The sequence below is a fragment of the Nilaparvata lugens genome, chromosome 10, assembly GCF_014356525.2.
Source record: "Nilaparvata lugens isolate BPH chromosome 10, ASM1435652v1, whole genome shotgun sequence".
Lineage (NCBI taxonomy): Eukaryota > Metazoa > Arthropoda > Insecta > Hemiptera > Delphacidae > Nilaparvata > Nilaparvata lugens.
The window spans coordinates 9,980,690-9,997,002 of record NC_052513.1 but is presented as its reverse complement, the minus strand read 5'-3'; the positions used below and the strand labels follow the sequence as shown (position 1 = coordinate 9,997,002).

Sequence of the window (16,313 nt, the reverse complement as noted above, 5' to 3'; positions counted from 1 at the left end):
AATGGGCTACAATATTGGGTAACTATGACTAATTCTATCAGCTGAAAATGAAGAGTACAACATCCGAGTAGATACTTGAATAAATTGATGATATAGTATTAGCGATGAATGAAATCATCAATCGATAACGAGTGACCTGATAACAGAAACAGTCATTACTTGTAGCTGATAAGAGTTGGAATTTACAGATGACATCATTGGATGACATGAACAAAAGTAGAACACAGGGAGATAGGTAACACCTACTAACTATTTGCTTCAATATCACTCGTCTTTTTTACAATTTCTCATCCACAGTTACCCACCAGGGACTTTTAGACTGGCTGTCCAAAGGATTTATTTTGGACCGATCGTTCGGTACATCAGCCGATCATCATTGATCGATCATTGAGCGACTCATGGTCGCTCATTAATGAATTTATTTGTTAGAAGATCATTCGATTGGGTTCGGTCAGTTAGGATGAGAACAGATCTTGACCCCGCTTTAGCTTTCCAAGTCCAAGTAAATGAATATGAAGAGCTTAAGTGAATTCTCACTAAACTCATGTATGCTCTAAGGACTGTATTATTTCCGAGTAGGGTACATGTTGTCAAGCTTTATTACTTACTCAAAAATTATCCATGACCCAAAGCCGGTACAAAATTGAAGAACTGTTATAAATAAATAATATTTTACATTGATTCGGCATGTAGTTGATTTAGTTTTACAGAAACTGCAAATTTCCTATTTCCTACTTCTGTATATTTATATGGTGTTTGTGGATCAGATCATGATGACAATAATAGTCAAATCAAAATCAAATCAAATCAAATAAGCTTTATTCCTCAAAAATATACATTACAGGAAATTAAAACCACTTTACATAGATACAGGAATACCCCTACAAGACTATTCGTCTGTGTGTAGGGGTGAGTTCTGGGTAGCCTGAAATATATCAGGCTGCTAAGTTAAATTAAGTAATAAATTAAATTGTGAGGAGAAAAAATAAATATTCGGTTTATAAATAATGAATGAGTTAGATAACCAACTACTAAGAAATTATATTTACTTAAAATATAAATAGAAGTAATTTGAAAAGTTAATGGAAACATTTAAAAGGAATGCTAGTAAAAAAAATAAATAAATAAAAATAGATAAGGAAAAAAATTTAAAAAATGATAGAACATGATAGAGCAGGGACAAGCGGAGCCTCAGGTAAGATTTTGGAATTGAAAAAAATATATATATGAAGGGATTTGAATAAGAGAAATGGAAATATCTGGGTGAATTCCAAGCATCGTAGAGGATAATAGATTAATGCCAGTGATTTTGTATTCAAATTTTCCAAGTATGAGTGCAATATTTCTTAAGTTTCTTATTCATTGTGATTCATTAAAAGTATTAAGTCAACCTTCAAAATTCAAAATCTTCAAATCATTATTCCTGAACCAAAAATCAAGTGACGAAGCAGTGTGTGATATCATAACCTCAACCTTTAGACAACATTAACATTTTATCAAAATTTTTGGAGAGAAATAGTACAGGCTCAGCCTAGTTTTCCTTCAATGTCATAATTATATTATGATTGTAGTATTTTGTACAATAAATGAATAAATAAATAAATAATAGTAGAGATGAATATAGTACTTCTTCAAATCATTATTCCTGAACCAAAAATCAAGTGACGAAGCAGTGTGTGATATCATAACCTCAACCTTTAGACAACATTAACATTTTATCAAAATTTTTGGAGCGAATTAGTACAGGCTCAGCCTAGTTTTTCCTTCAATGTCATAATTATATTATGATTGTAGTATTTTGTACAATAAATGAATAAATGAATGAATAATATTAGAGATGAATATAGTACTTCTCTTCTCTCAATATTATGTTGCAATACTGGAATGAGATCAGTCTAGTTGGTCCTGATCTGAACATGAAAACAACATAAATGATGAGCACTATTGTATCTTGAGCTCATAAATATGGAATACAGGTAGATTGTGATATGAATACCAATTACACGTGTCGACGAGACACCAGTAGTTGAAGATGTGGATTTATTACGCATCAACATCACGTATGGAGAGCATGGAGCAATAATCAATCAGGCTGTGACCTTGCTTAGGAAGTGCCTACATGAAACTGGATGTCCTCTGAGAATGGGTAGAATAATTACTACGCAGATGGTAAGTGAAGTAAGGAAAATATCAGTTATCAAATATGGATGGATTTGAAAAAATGTGCAAGTGTATTGCACAATTCACTGATTGCACAGTGCATTGCTCAATTCCAGATATCAAATTATTTTTACAGAATCTGGTTTGTCAATTTCAAAAATATGATTTAATTCAAAACAGAATATTATCATTTATTTTTTTAGTTTTACAAGAGTAAATTTTTTACGAATATTTTTATACAGTACAGTGCAAGGAATAATTAAGAAGCATATCAAGCAAAAATAATTAATTTATGCCACTCTTCCAGATATAATAATATTACAAGAATTATTATCCTATGGGAATTACTGGAGGGCATTCCCCCCCCCCTCCCAAGTGACTGATCAGGGAATGCCTCCTACATATAGGTGCTACCAAGGTACAGCAGTATTCATCAATCCAAGTAATTGTTGCTTTGCTCATTAGAAGGCCTTTAGTTTAGGAGGGACAGAGGGACTGAACTAAGATAGAAACGAAGAAAAACTATTCACTGAGAGTAATGCAAAGACCTATAATATAGACTAGCAATATGAGACATAGGAGAGATTTTTAAGTATCAATCTTCAATGAAATAAAATCTTGGGAAGGATGACATGGAATGACCTGTTTTTCATTTCTGAATATTGTATTTTTTTGCCTCATTCAGTAAATGAATAACTCGCCTGATAAAGTTATAATTTTAAAAATAAATGAAATTACAGAGCCATTAATGTATTTGGAAACAAATATTGAATGTACTACAATATTGGGTAACTATGACTAATTTTATCAGCTGAAAATGAAGGGTACAACATCCGAGTAGATACTTGAATAAATTGATGATATAGTATTAGCGATGAATGAAATCATCAATACATTATCGATAAGGAGTGACCTGATAATAAAAACAGTCATTACTTATAGCTGATAAGAGTTGGAATTTACAGATGACATCATTGGATGACATGAAGAAATCTGAATAACGACGGAGGTTAAAGCACTTATTGCTGGATTGCTTACGAAATCTAAAAATAGAAAAACTATTTTTCCAAAACAACATAAGTGTAAATATTTTTGTTACACCTATCAAAACAGAAGCGCCCCAATTAAAATTCATCGGAACGAGGATGTCTATGAGCAATATCAAGACGTAAACAAATTAGAAAAAGCGACCAATAAAAAATGTTAGAGAAGAGAAGATAAATCTTTTAGGCCAAAGACATAAAGATTTATGTCAAAAACTTAACTTTGTCAACAGTCAAAGTTAGAATAAAAGTTAAGGAAGTTCATCAATCTCAAACGCTCAAAGTAGAGTAGACAATATTTTTCCACACTTGATTTCTAGCTGGAAACTTTCCACTATTACTGAAGAAATAATCTCTTATAGTTAAAAAACACTTGAATAATTTAAACACTACACTTCAAGCTACTGATGTAGTTAAAGTCTAGACTTTTCTACGTCAGTCTCCAATCCATTCAATTTAATAGCCTTATGAGAGAATTTTATATGGGATAAAGCATGACTTTTCTAGAAAATGTGAAGGAAAGTACAATATAAAAAAACTAGGTTAATCTTTGGAAAATACTAATGATCATTGATTTATTATAAAATTTGAATTGATATTCCTTTTCAATCAGCAAATTTAATTTTGTTCACATAAAAACATTGCTACTACATTTGAATAATTATTGTTATTAGTGGGGTACCATAGATGTCCCAATAAATTAAATTTTTTGATGGAAGAATTCCTTTCAGTTAGTTCACTTAGGTTCAACATAATGAAATCAGATGCTTAGGATTCAAGGAAATAGAATGTAAACTAGTGATGAGAATGCTAGATTTTGGTTGGAAGATTTCATTTTGATCCGAAAGTAAGCAACTAAGGTACTTAAATATACTTGAATTATTAACTATGCGAGAAGAAATAGTAACCATCTAACTTACTTGAATTAAGTAGTTGGTTACATTCGGCTCGAAAAATCTACTTCTATTTCACCACTAATAAATTGATAAAAAATATTCTTATTGAGGGGACTATTCAAAGAGGTACCGGTAACTTTCATCATGGAGAGGAACGGTAAATTTTAAATTCATATGTTTTGGACTCCAGTAGGAGATATATCACAAGTAATACAAGAGAAGGATGCAAGAAGTAATAGATTTATTGTAAATTCACTTTCATCATGGAGAGAAACGGTAAATTTTAAATTCATATGATTTGGACTCCAGTAGGAGATATATCACAATACAAGAGAAGGATGCAAGAAGTAATAGATTTATTGTAAATTCATTAGATACCTTGCGAATATCGAGCATAATCTCACTAAACAGCTGCACACAGAATATCTGCAAAGTTCAAAAGTTCTACCACTTATGAGTCCTTGATGTGGACACCACTTTATACGACACCACTCACGTCAAATAATATCACCACACTTGGTAATACACTAGCAACAAGACAACGGAACAAACCGTATCTTTGTAGAATAAGAAATTGATGAATCAAGTTAGAATTCGCGAAACACGATATCAAGAGGAAAAGATGCGAATCCGACGAACGCAAAACAAGCAATGTCCGTTCATCCGCCAGAGTCGTATGTTATAAGGAGCAGCTCCACCCCGCCGCCACGATTCCAAACTACGTCACGAGCTTAGAACCCTGCAACTTTTCCACGGACTTATTTTAGGGCCCCAGCGCTGAATGGAACCACCACATCTCTACGCATCTGTGAATCTACGCCACTCTAAACTAAGTTTAAACTGAAACACAGTGCGCATTCTTAGTTGTTTACAAATAGTCGTTGGGGGAAGGGTGTGGTACAGAGGAGACCGCCAGCTAGCTACCGGCACGAGTTTTGATTAATTCATTTTGATAAAGGATTCAGAGAAAATATTTTTCTAAAGCTGTTTGTAAACATCCGTCTGATCTGAAAATTATTATTCAGCAATGCGACTACTATGGACGTTCTGTTACTCGATATGATCAGAGACAAATAATCTAGGTATTTTTACTCTATGATATGATTGCCTTTCAAGTAAATGTCACTTTGTTTTTCTGTGTTGTTGTGAAGTTGATGTGGTACATAGCCTATCCATATTGAATGAAAAATACTATATATTGGAAACAGCTATAAGTCAACACCTGACAATCCTCATTGAAAATATCAAGTATTTATTATTCAAAATGCTAGTTTCTTCATTTTAATATAATATGAAATACCATTCATAGACTACTGAAGAATATTCCAAGTTTCAAGAATTGAAAACATAATAAATTTCCAATAATTTTTAATAAATCATCACGATCAAATATGAAATTCAACTTTTTGCTGACTTACTTTTTTCTAGAAAAATAAAAACAGTATATTATTTTTTCATAATCGAAACAATATGGGTTTCTTCCATATAGAAACCCCATATTGGTCATATTTTGTATTTATGCTTGTATCAATATGGAAGAATACAGTTCAAAAATACTGTAGACAAGAAAAGTTTAGTTTTAGTTGGAGAAAGCAAACTCGCCATGTTGTATGAAATTGATCTCATCAGATTTGCACGACTTCGCAAATGAAACAGGTTTTTTATTCCGGTTTCATATTCTGCGAAGTAAAACATTAATAATACACTGTGATCACAGTAGTGATTGGTGATTGGTTATTCCCCGTGATTACGATGTAGCAATGAAGACAGGAGCCACCATCAATCTACCAATATTTTCCTTATAACTTAGAATTAATACCGGTCTACACTATCATTACTCCCCTGGATTCTTTACTAAGGTTCTTTCTTGGATCACGAACCTTTCTTTACTAAGAGCACGGAGTAAGGAACGTAATTCCTTCTCCTATGCTAAGAGGAAAATAACTATTGAATTTCTACAGGTGGACCACCTTCAAAAGCATTAATGCATTCTATGACCTGTATTAGTTCTTCATTTCAAAGAATAGGCTACCGCTATTCTCATTTGCTTATTGCAAATGAAACAATATTCATTATCAAGAATACGATGAGGTCTGGGCATCTTTATGAAGAAGAAATATTTTCCTATTTTACTTCTATTATATTTTTATATAATTCCTTGGATTTCCAATGGCTCTTCAAATCTTCCAGCATAAACAAATATTATGTTAACTTGTATATTCGTGAATAATTGTCTTCAATTTAAATGCATATGTAAAATATTAATTTAAAAGTACTGATATTAGCATACTATAGTTCTCCAAATATCCGCGAAATGGGCCAAAAATGTACTTCTTTTTAGCAAATGAGCTTGATAATAATAGGGAGACTAAAATTGGCAGGGCACAAAGTTCAAAACGTTTGCAAAAATGAGCTGTCATTACCATTTTTCAGACGGTTGAACTAAGTTTCAATGGTCGGCAAATCTAAGGTGCTGTGCCAAAATAACAGCTATTAGTGTGTCATAGTTTAGCCTTCAATACACTTGTTTGTGCTTGGAGACCCACACACACAATGTTTTGAACGCGCAATTGCTGGCTCCTCTATAATTAATTATTCAAGGGTAGATGATCTTCTTGCAAAAATAATGGAAATTGAATTCGACAAGTGCCAAATAACTGGTGCGCAGTTTCAACGATAATTATCTAATAGTTAAGGAAACACTAATTGGTGTGATTTCGTGCCAAACTGTACAATATACTGATGTAAATTGTCGAAGCTATTGTTTGAATTTGAGATTTTTGAACAGTATGCGAAAACCTGGACAGCAGAGCCAAAACAATTTGAATGTGGAAAGTAGCCATGGAATCTAACATTTTTACTGATGGGACCAAAAGTATGTTAAACTCATGTTGATTGAAAAGTGAAAATAGATCAATCTAGATAATATTATAAAAATCTGATAAATAATTGATGGGCCTACACACACTTTCCACAGCACAGATAATAAACACATTTTTTAAGACGAATAGGAAAAACAATATCCGAAGAGACAATAATTAATGATAATTATAATCAGATATAGAAATTTAAATGTCAATAATAAATCTAGAGTTGTTAATTTGGTTCCATGTTCGTATTAATATTGTGTTTCCCACACAATTGATTGATTCATTTTATTGAATAACTTTATACTGAGATTTTATGTAACTCTGCACATGAACAAGTATATCGGAGACAATTCCTCCTAAACTCTTCTCTAAATTAAATATAAATGATTTTTCATCATTTATCGCTTCGTTTTCTTCTGAAAATTGCATGAAAAAACTTTTCTATAGTCTTAAAAATCAATGAAACGAGTGATCTATAGTCTTCAAAATATTCTAAAAAATATTCTACAGGAACTATCAAGAGCACAGTTTCTTCTGTGAACATGAATGGGGCCCGTTTCACAAAGGTACAAGTAGGTTACAAGTCTTGTTGCCAACCATGGTTTTGGAGAACAGCTGATTACTAGCGTTTCACAAAAGCAGAATTGTAAACTTGTAGTTACAATGAATTTCTACAAGCTTACAAGTGATTTGCTTGTTACGAACAAGTGTTTCACAAAGATTTTCATTGTAGCCAACAATTTTTGTCAAATCACTTGTTCGTAACTATGAAATTTCTACCGAGGTGGAAAGCTATGTAAAGGATTTACAAGTGATCATTAAAATGATTTTAAATATTCAATAAATATTTCTAATAATCAAAAATGCCCTATATCCCTCTAAAATTGATTATTTTGGAAATATATGCATCTGGAAATCAAATTTAATAATTTCCAAAATAGTTATTAATGTGTTACCTCATAGGTTATTGTGTACTATAGTATATATACACAGTATATATAGTATACATTATATATAGTACATCTACTATATATATACAGAGTACATATAGTGTGTAGGAAACAAATTCAGCAATAAATGAAGTAGACTGTAGAAAAAACATTATATTGCTTTCAAATATTTTCAAAGTAATTATTGAAAAGTACAAGTAACCTTTATAAAGGATGAAAAAAGGAAATCATCATGAAAATAGGTTATGTTTACTATTGAAGTACTTGTAGACTTGTAAAATTGTAAACTTGTAAACTTGTAGATCATAAATTTTTGAGAAACGTGAGTACTTGTAAACTTGTAACTACAAGTACTTGTTCGTAACCATGGTTGGTAACAATACTTGTACCTTTGTGAAATAGGCCCATGATAATGCAATAATGCAAACTTGAAACGATGGATCATGACATTGTAACATATATGTGATATGATGACTCATATGAGTACTCGTACTCAAGTCACACACATGTGAGAATGTAGGTCTTGCGTCTCCAACTTGTTTTTGGTAACTCAGATTGGAACTGAGACCTTGAACAAGAGTTACGTCTAAAAGTTTAAATACTGTTACTCCAAAGATAGATAAATTATGAGATGAGTAGTGAGAAAGATGAAATAAGAACCAATAGTAGATTGCAAAAAATTGATAACTGTGAAGATGAGAACATTATCATGTTCTAGTCATTGTGAGTGCATCTTGAGCAATGCACTTTGGCCTGACACAGTAATAAATGACCTCATTCTAAATATCTGTGGCTCTATTTCAAGTATATTACGTTATGTATCATTGAAAAACATTCGCCAATAGATTTGTAGCATAGACGATTAATAAAATAATGAATGACGAATAATGAAATAATGAATGACAAATAAAGATCATAACTCTATGATTATCTTCTACTCAACTTCTAAATATTTTGGTATTGAACAGAAATCCAAATTAATTGCTTTAAAATACCTTGACGTGGCGTTTTGCCAAAGGATTATTGACTAGTCACAAATTCACAGAAGAGTGACAAATTCATCCACTTATAGCAATCTACAAGTGAAAAAATGGAGATTGCGTTTCCTTTAATACTATCAATCTCACAATTCTCGTAAAAGCGATTAATTTGAAAGGATCATTCAAATGCATGACACAAAAGGGAAAACTATTAATAAATTAACCTATATTTTCTACTTGAAACATTCACTTGACGCGCAAATGAAACATCATTAATAAACCAAAAGATTCAACTCCAGAGATTTTAACGTTAATGATAGAGGATGATCATATAGATAATTGAATAATCTTGCATAAAAAGTCAGTAGCAATCAATTACTTTACTTTACTCATGGTACGTTAAGAGAGATCATTTTCAAATATCAAGACAGATGAAGGATGATCACGAATAAGGCATTATAGCTGAGTAGTAAAGTTACGAAATACAGTATTATTTCAAATGTAGTATATACATAAATTAGTTGAATTAAATCACAGTGTCTAAGGAAAACGACAAAATTTCATTCATGAGATATTAGATTCGTCAAAATAGAGACAACATTGAGAAAAGTATAACAAGTGCCTGAAAAACACTACTTATAAAAGTGGAATAAAGCTGAAAAACACTACTTATAAAAGTGGAATAAAATGACTCAAATCTAAGGTTATTAAATGAGCACAGTAAACAAATTCTCAGTAACAGTGGATAGAGGAAAAGTGTTTCAAGATAAGCAATTGGAATTCAGATAAAATTAATTTCCTGTTGCAGTATTTCCATTGGCAAAACAAAGTATTCGAAGATTCCCTATAGCTACACTGAAAAAGTTGAAGGCGGACATTCGCATGAATGGGATTAAGATTTAGCAATTATTTATTGAAGATCATTCTTGAAATAATTCTTTAATGATTCATTTGCGGTGGGGAAAAATCAATTTGTTCATGTTTATGTTTGTTATGTCGATCTCTTATCATCTATTTTTTTTAAATATAAATTGTTCATAGTTTTTTATAAATCTTCCATCTAAGCTTTATTTTGCTCAATCAACTTGGACTTTCAATTCATCTGCGTCATGGAGAAAAGAGACAGACAGCTAAGACGATAAATTTTTCAATGTCGCTATAAATATTATTTATTCATCATTTGATGCTTCTGGCAACCTAGTCTGGCTTTATAAAAAAACGTAACAAAAAATATCAATAATTGTTTAGTCTACAGCAATTGAAAAGATTACTGTACCCTATAGATCGAAGATACTGTATTGCGGAAACACTAACATCTAGCCAACCAAAATAAACGCAAGAAAAGTATTATATTTAATTTTGTTCCAAAAAATGAAGTTAATCCGAAATTTGTTTATTTGATCGGCAGAATAAAATAAAATAGCGCACAATAATAAGCCAATTCACTATTAATATGCTTTACATTGAAAGCCGTTAAAAGATTGTACGGTATTAGGATAGAAGCCAAAGCGTATAAGCTTAGATTCTATTTTTATGAGACAGGCCCAGAATTCAAAAGTCAAGAACAATAATAATTGCGAATTTTTATTGAAGTTAATGTTTTTTTTTTTGTGTTTGAAAGGCACAGGGGACAGCTTCAAATATCCTTATTAGCTGTACTTTTGCCCAAACTACCAGTATTTATCATGATGGAATTATTTATTTAAAATTGGTGAGACCAACATAATAGGGTAACTTAATTATTTTTAATTATAATAGTGATGAGTATTGTGAAAAAATAATGGAACCCTTGACTGACCGGAGAATTTATCACCCACGTTGTTAAATTTTGTAAAAAACAAAAGGGGTGCATCTGGTGCACCAGATGTATAGTTTAAAAAAGGGTACTTGGATTTTACAATTTCCAGATAAATAAGAGTATTCCTCAAAAAAAATGTTAATATATGGGTAAATATATAAAAAAAACTCAAAGCCAAAAATACTATTAATATTCATCTCTTTTCTGTACAGGGCTACTTTTATATGCCTTTTTTTCATGTTGTGATTAAATATTTCAAAAAGGGTACTAAGATTTTTATTTTTCTTTCTATTACAATTAATATTCCATGTTTGAAGAGCTATTGCATGAAAATATTCCAGTTGTAAGACAAAAAGGCTTCCGATAGATTAGTTGAAGTTCATCCGGTCTCGCATGACTTCATAGCTATCAAAGGTAGCAATCTAGAAATCATACGATTCGAATTTTTGGAAGCAAGCCAGACAGACACAAGACGCCGTCTAGAGATGAATGTAAATTTGGAACAGTCGAACCCAGACACGAACACCAACTAGCAGCCAATGCCAGCCAACGCATTCAATGAGCCGAGCTCAAAATCATTACACAAGTGCATGTGTTCAATCTAAAAATAACAGCATTTAACAGAAAATTAAATTGTTATTCTAAATAGCGTTACAGTTACAGTGTGATATGAATCATTGTATGAGTTTAGTATTATAATAGCAAGTAATATTGAAAACTAGATGCTACAATTTGTCAAAGGTTTTTACTGACAGAATAACATAATTAAGTTATAGACTAAAGTCAGTCAAAAAGCTCCTGACCAGTAAAAGTATAAGTTTTTCAAGACCGGGAGATATTAAGAGTACTAAACTACTGAACATTAATTATTTATAAAAACAAAATTTGAGAATTTTTAAAATGTCATGGATGTAGAGATACGTAGAAATAATGATAAGCTTAATTGACCGAGCGAAGTGAGGTCTAAGATTCAAGTCTACGGTTTGGTATTTCTCTTAATGTTTGAATGTTTATATGTTGCGCATTTACGGCGAATCGCGGTAATTGATTTTCATGAAATTTGACAGGTATGTTCCTCTTTAAATTGCGCGTCGACGTATATACAAGGTTTTTGGAAATTTTGCATTTCAAGGATAATATCAAAGGAAAAAGGAGCCTCCTTCATACGCTAATATTAGAGTAAAAATCAGACTATAGAATTATTCATCATAAATCAGCTGTTTAGTGGACTATAATACTACCCGTTCAAAAACATCGAACATCTTGAAAATGTATCTTTCCATCAACGTTGTAGACAATTGCAGCCAGATCTGATAATAGCGCTCACACTCACATTCCGGGACGATAGGACAGAAAGCTCTATGTTTATTTAGGATTTTTCTAGACATTTTAAATTGATAAATTATTCATTATTTTTTGAGAAAACATAACAACAGGTCAATGTAACTTACTGAGGGCGAGGTCTACTGTTCACAGAACTACTAGTAATAGACTATCTTGTCACCTGGCTGGCTCAGGTCTCTCATAGGGCTTTCAAGGCTACACCTGACTAATTTCAGTGCCTCTAAATACTCTGACACTGTAGTGTATCGATTTTTGGTTGTGTGTAGGCTAAATCGATTAGAATGTCAATCGATAAATTAATATATGGGTAAATATATAAAAAAAACTCAAAGCCAAAAATACTATTAATATTCATCTCTTTTCTGTATAGGGCTACTTTTATATGCCTTTTTTTCATGTTGTGATTAAATATTTCAAAAAGGGTACTAAGATTTTTATTTTTCTTTCTATTACAATTAATATTCCATGTTTGAAGAGCTATTGAATGAAAATATTCCAGTTGTAAGACAAACAGGCTTCCGATAGATTAGTTGAAGTTCATCCGGTCTCGCATGACTTCATAGCTATCAAAGGTAGCAATCTAGAAATCATACGATTCGAATTTTTGGATGCAAGCCAGACAGACACAAGACGCCGTCTAGAGATGAATGTAAATTTGGAACAGTCGAACCCAGACACGAACACCAACTAGCAGCCAATGCCAGCCAACGCATTCAATGAGCCGAGCTCAAAATCATTACACAAGTGCATGTGTTCAATCTAAAAATAACAGCATTTAACAGAAAATTAAATTGTTATTCTAAATAACGTTACAGTAACAGTGTGATATGAATCATTGTATGAGTTTGGTATTATAATAGCAAGTAAAATTGAAAGTTAGAAGCTACAATTTGTCAAAGGTTTTTACTGATAGAATAACATAATTAAGTTATAGACTAGAGTCAGTCAAAAAGCTCCTGACCAGTAAAAGTATAAGTTTTTCAAGACCGGGAGATATTAAGAGTACTAAACTACTGAACATTAATTATTTATAAAAACAAAATTTGAGAATTTTTAAAATGTCATGGATGTAGAGATACGTAGAAATAATGATAAGCTTAATTGACCGAGCAAAGTGAGGTCTAAGATTCAAGTCGACGGTTTGGCATTTCTCTTAATGTTTAAATTGATGGTTGAATGTTTATATGTTGCGCATTTACGGTGAAACGCGGTAATAGATTTTCATGAAATTTGACAGGTATGTTCCTCTTTAAATTGCGCGTCGACGTATATACAAGGTTTTTGGAAATTTTGCATTTCAAGGATAATATCAAAGGAAAAAGGAGCCTCCTTCATACGCTAATATTAGAGTAAAAATCAGACTATAGAATTATTCATCATAAATCAGCTGTTTAGTGGACTATAATACTACCCGTTCAAAAACATCGAACATCTTGAAAATGTATTTTTCAATCAACGTTGTAGACAGTTGCAGCCAGACCTGATAACAGCGCTCACACTCACATTCCGGGACGATAGGACAGAAAGCTCTATGTTTATTTAAGATTTTTTCTAGAAATTTTAAATTGATAAATTATCCATTATTTTTTGAGAAAACATAACAACAGGTCAATGTAACTTACTGAGCGCGAGGTCTACTGTTCACAGAACTACTAGTAATAGACTACCTTGTCACCTGGCTGGCTTTCAAGGTTACACCTGACTAATTTCAGTGCCTCTAAATACTCTGACACTGTAGTGTATCGATCTTTGGTTGTGTGTACATCGATTGTGAGAGTACATCGATTAGGATGTCAATCGATAAATCAATATATCGATGTAAAATGGCGTTGAAAAACTCAACAAATAGGCTTGTGTTATTATGTAACTTGATCTTGAAGTGTATAATAAAATATCAGTATATTAACTGGTTTTACTTTTATTGAAATACCACAGACACGTTTATTATGATGAATATTCTTCCAGTAAGATGGGACCAACGTTACAACGTGTCCATGCAAAACAAGGTGGTAGTGACACAGAATAGGTACAGAATGGAAACTTGTAATCAATTGCCTATCTAACCAATGCTTTTTACATGACGCCAATACTAAACACGTCACGTGACCTTGGGAAGTTCCAATCCTGGTCTTCTGATTGGCTCGTGGCAGTGAATGAGATCAATTGATCCGGATCATTAAAGTGATCCGAACCTACTATCAATAATATTACAATGCGACGCTTCCTGACAAGATGGCGGGTTTTAGCGTCAGGGTACTAGCCAAGTTTCCATACTGTATGTATACTGTGGTAGTGGCTCAAAGAAAATTTTCTTGGCCGGGAAATATAAATGGAAATACCCTGTATCTGTCTCCCTTTAAGGTGTCTGCCCACTGCACCGAATCATATTAGGATCGGTATAGGAACGTGACCGGCACGTAACGGGTTATAACCGCGTTTATAATGGGTAAAGACAAGTATGATGAACTTGCATACCCCTTCCACTTCTGCTACACATAGCACAAACGCGCATATGCTATACTAGTTACAACCGGGTCTACAACGCGGTACATACGCGGCTATACATCGGTTGTAGTACGTTGTCGATACGTAGCAGTGGGCATTGGCATGCATGTTACGTTCCTATACCAGTCCTAGTATGATACGGTGCAGTGGGCAGACACCTTTAAGACGCCCACTGCACCGTATCATACTAGGACCGGTATAGAAACATAACCGGAACGTAACATGCATGACAATGCCAACTGCTATGTATCGACGTTACATAAACGCTATAAGAAAAAGACACTAGAATTAACAAATCAAAGGAACTTGACTTTGAAATAAATATAGATATAGAACTTTAGTCATTCAAGTTTTAAAAAAGGTTGAGTTATATACCTGAAAACTCCCTGTATTCTAGTCATGAAGCAGAACCTCTAGTTGAAAATTGGCAATGAAAAAGGGAAAAATTTATGCTTTTTGGACTAGCAAAACTTACACGTAAAAACTCCTTATGCCCAACCTTACCAAATTCTGCATTTAAAATTTCAAGACAAAGTTTACAACTTCAGTTGATAAGAATCTAATAGAATATACTTGTGCATCCTAACTTTAAATATAACAACACAAAATTGCCTTATTAAATTTGTCTACAATGATTTACGGCCTATAAAAGGTAGTAGGAATGGTTACATAAGCGATAAGATGTAAAATAAAATACAGTATTATAGAAATTAAAATGTACAAGTTAATCATACTGCCTAGTTGAAATAATCCAAAAGCATGCACACATGCATTGCTAGGATTTTTTAAAATCAAGCCGGAGGTTAACTACCTTATCTTTGACGCCCATTGTAGTTGTAGATCCAACAGTTTATAGTTTTAGCTTCGACTGCTGAGTAATTCAAATAAATTACGATAGGTTATTCCTGTAGAGTACTAAAATTTAAACTAAAACTTATTGTAGATATCAATAATTCTAACCAACACTTAGATATTATTATGCCGTACCAAAATTGTAGAATATTTGGTAAATAATTCACTTTTCACTCTGCTTCTGCTAACTGCTTTTAAACTTTCAATTCATTCAATCATTCAATGCAATGCTTTTATTTTGTGTTTCTGATTTTGATTTTCTCAAGGCTAGAGCAGCACACTGCTGATTTGATCGTAAAATTATACACGTCAGTTGAAATATGCGGCCATCTGAATCTAGTCATCAGATGTGAATATAAAATATCTTCATAATTATGGAATTATTGTATTTATGATATAATGAACTTTTATGATATTCATATTTCCATGAAACTCATTATCGAAGGGAAGTGCAATGATAAAAAGATTGACAGTTATAATAAAATTAGGCAGATTATTGAACAGCCTGTCTTTTCAAAATACCCGGGTATTTCAAATTGGATGTGTTATAAGAGGCACATAAGCATACATTTATACAAAAATAGAATAAAATTAATAAAAACCAATGATTTTCGGCTTCTTTTCCAGTTCTTTGAAATTTTCGGCAAAAAATCTCTCCCGCCTTTTTCTTAAAAATTGAATAAATTTCCATTGAGTGCTGAGTTACAATTTTTCAAAAATAATGAGTACGGTACGGTACCATACCTAAACTTTTTGGAAAAACGAACATTTGGGGAAAATTCAGTTTTCAATCAACTATATTATCTTCCGATTTCAAATATTGAGATTTATGATTCAAAATCCTTCTGGGCGTAAATTTGTGCTCTACAACATGAGACTGGTACTTCATTCTCTCAGTTTGATTTCCAGCATTCC

General features: G+C 32.3%; 1 protein-coding gene across 1 annotated transcript in view; it reads right to left on the bottom strand.

The window, feature by feature from the left end:
• LOC111044355 (choline kinase alpha) overlaps positions 1-15,673 on the bottom strand; it is a 43,739-nt gene extending 28,066 nt beyond the window's left edge. The window contains exon 1 of the mRNA XM_039436617.1: positions 15,358-15,673. Within this exon, the coding sequence (XP_039292551.1) occupies positions 15,358-15,375 (18 nt within the window). The 5' untranslated portion in view covers positions 15,376-15,673. The remainder of the gene's footprint in view (positions 1-15,357) is intronic.
• Positions 15,674-16,313: the final 640 nt, after the last annotated feature.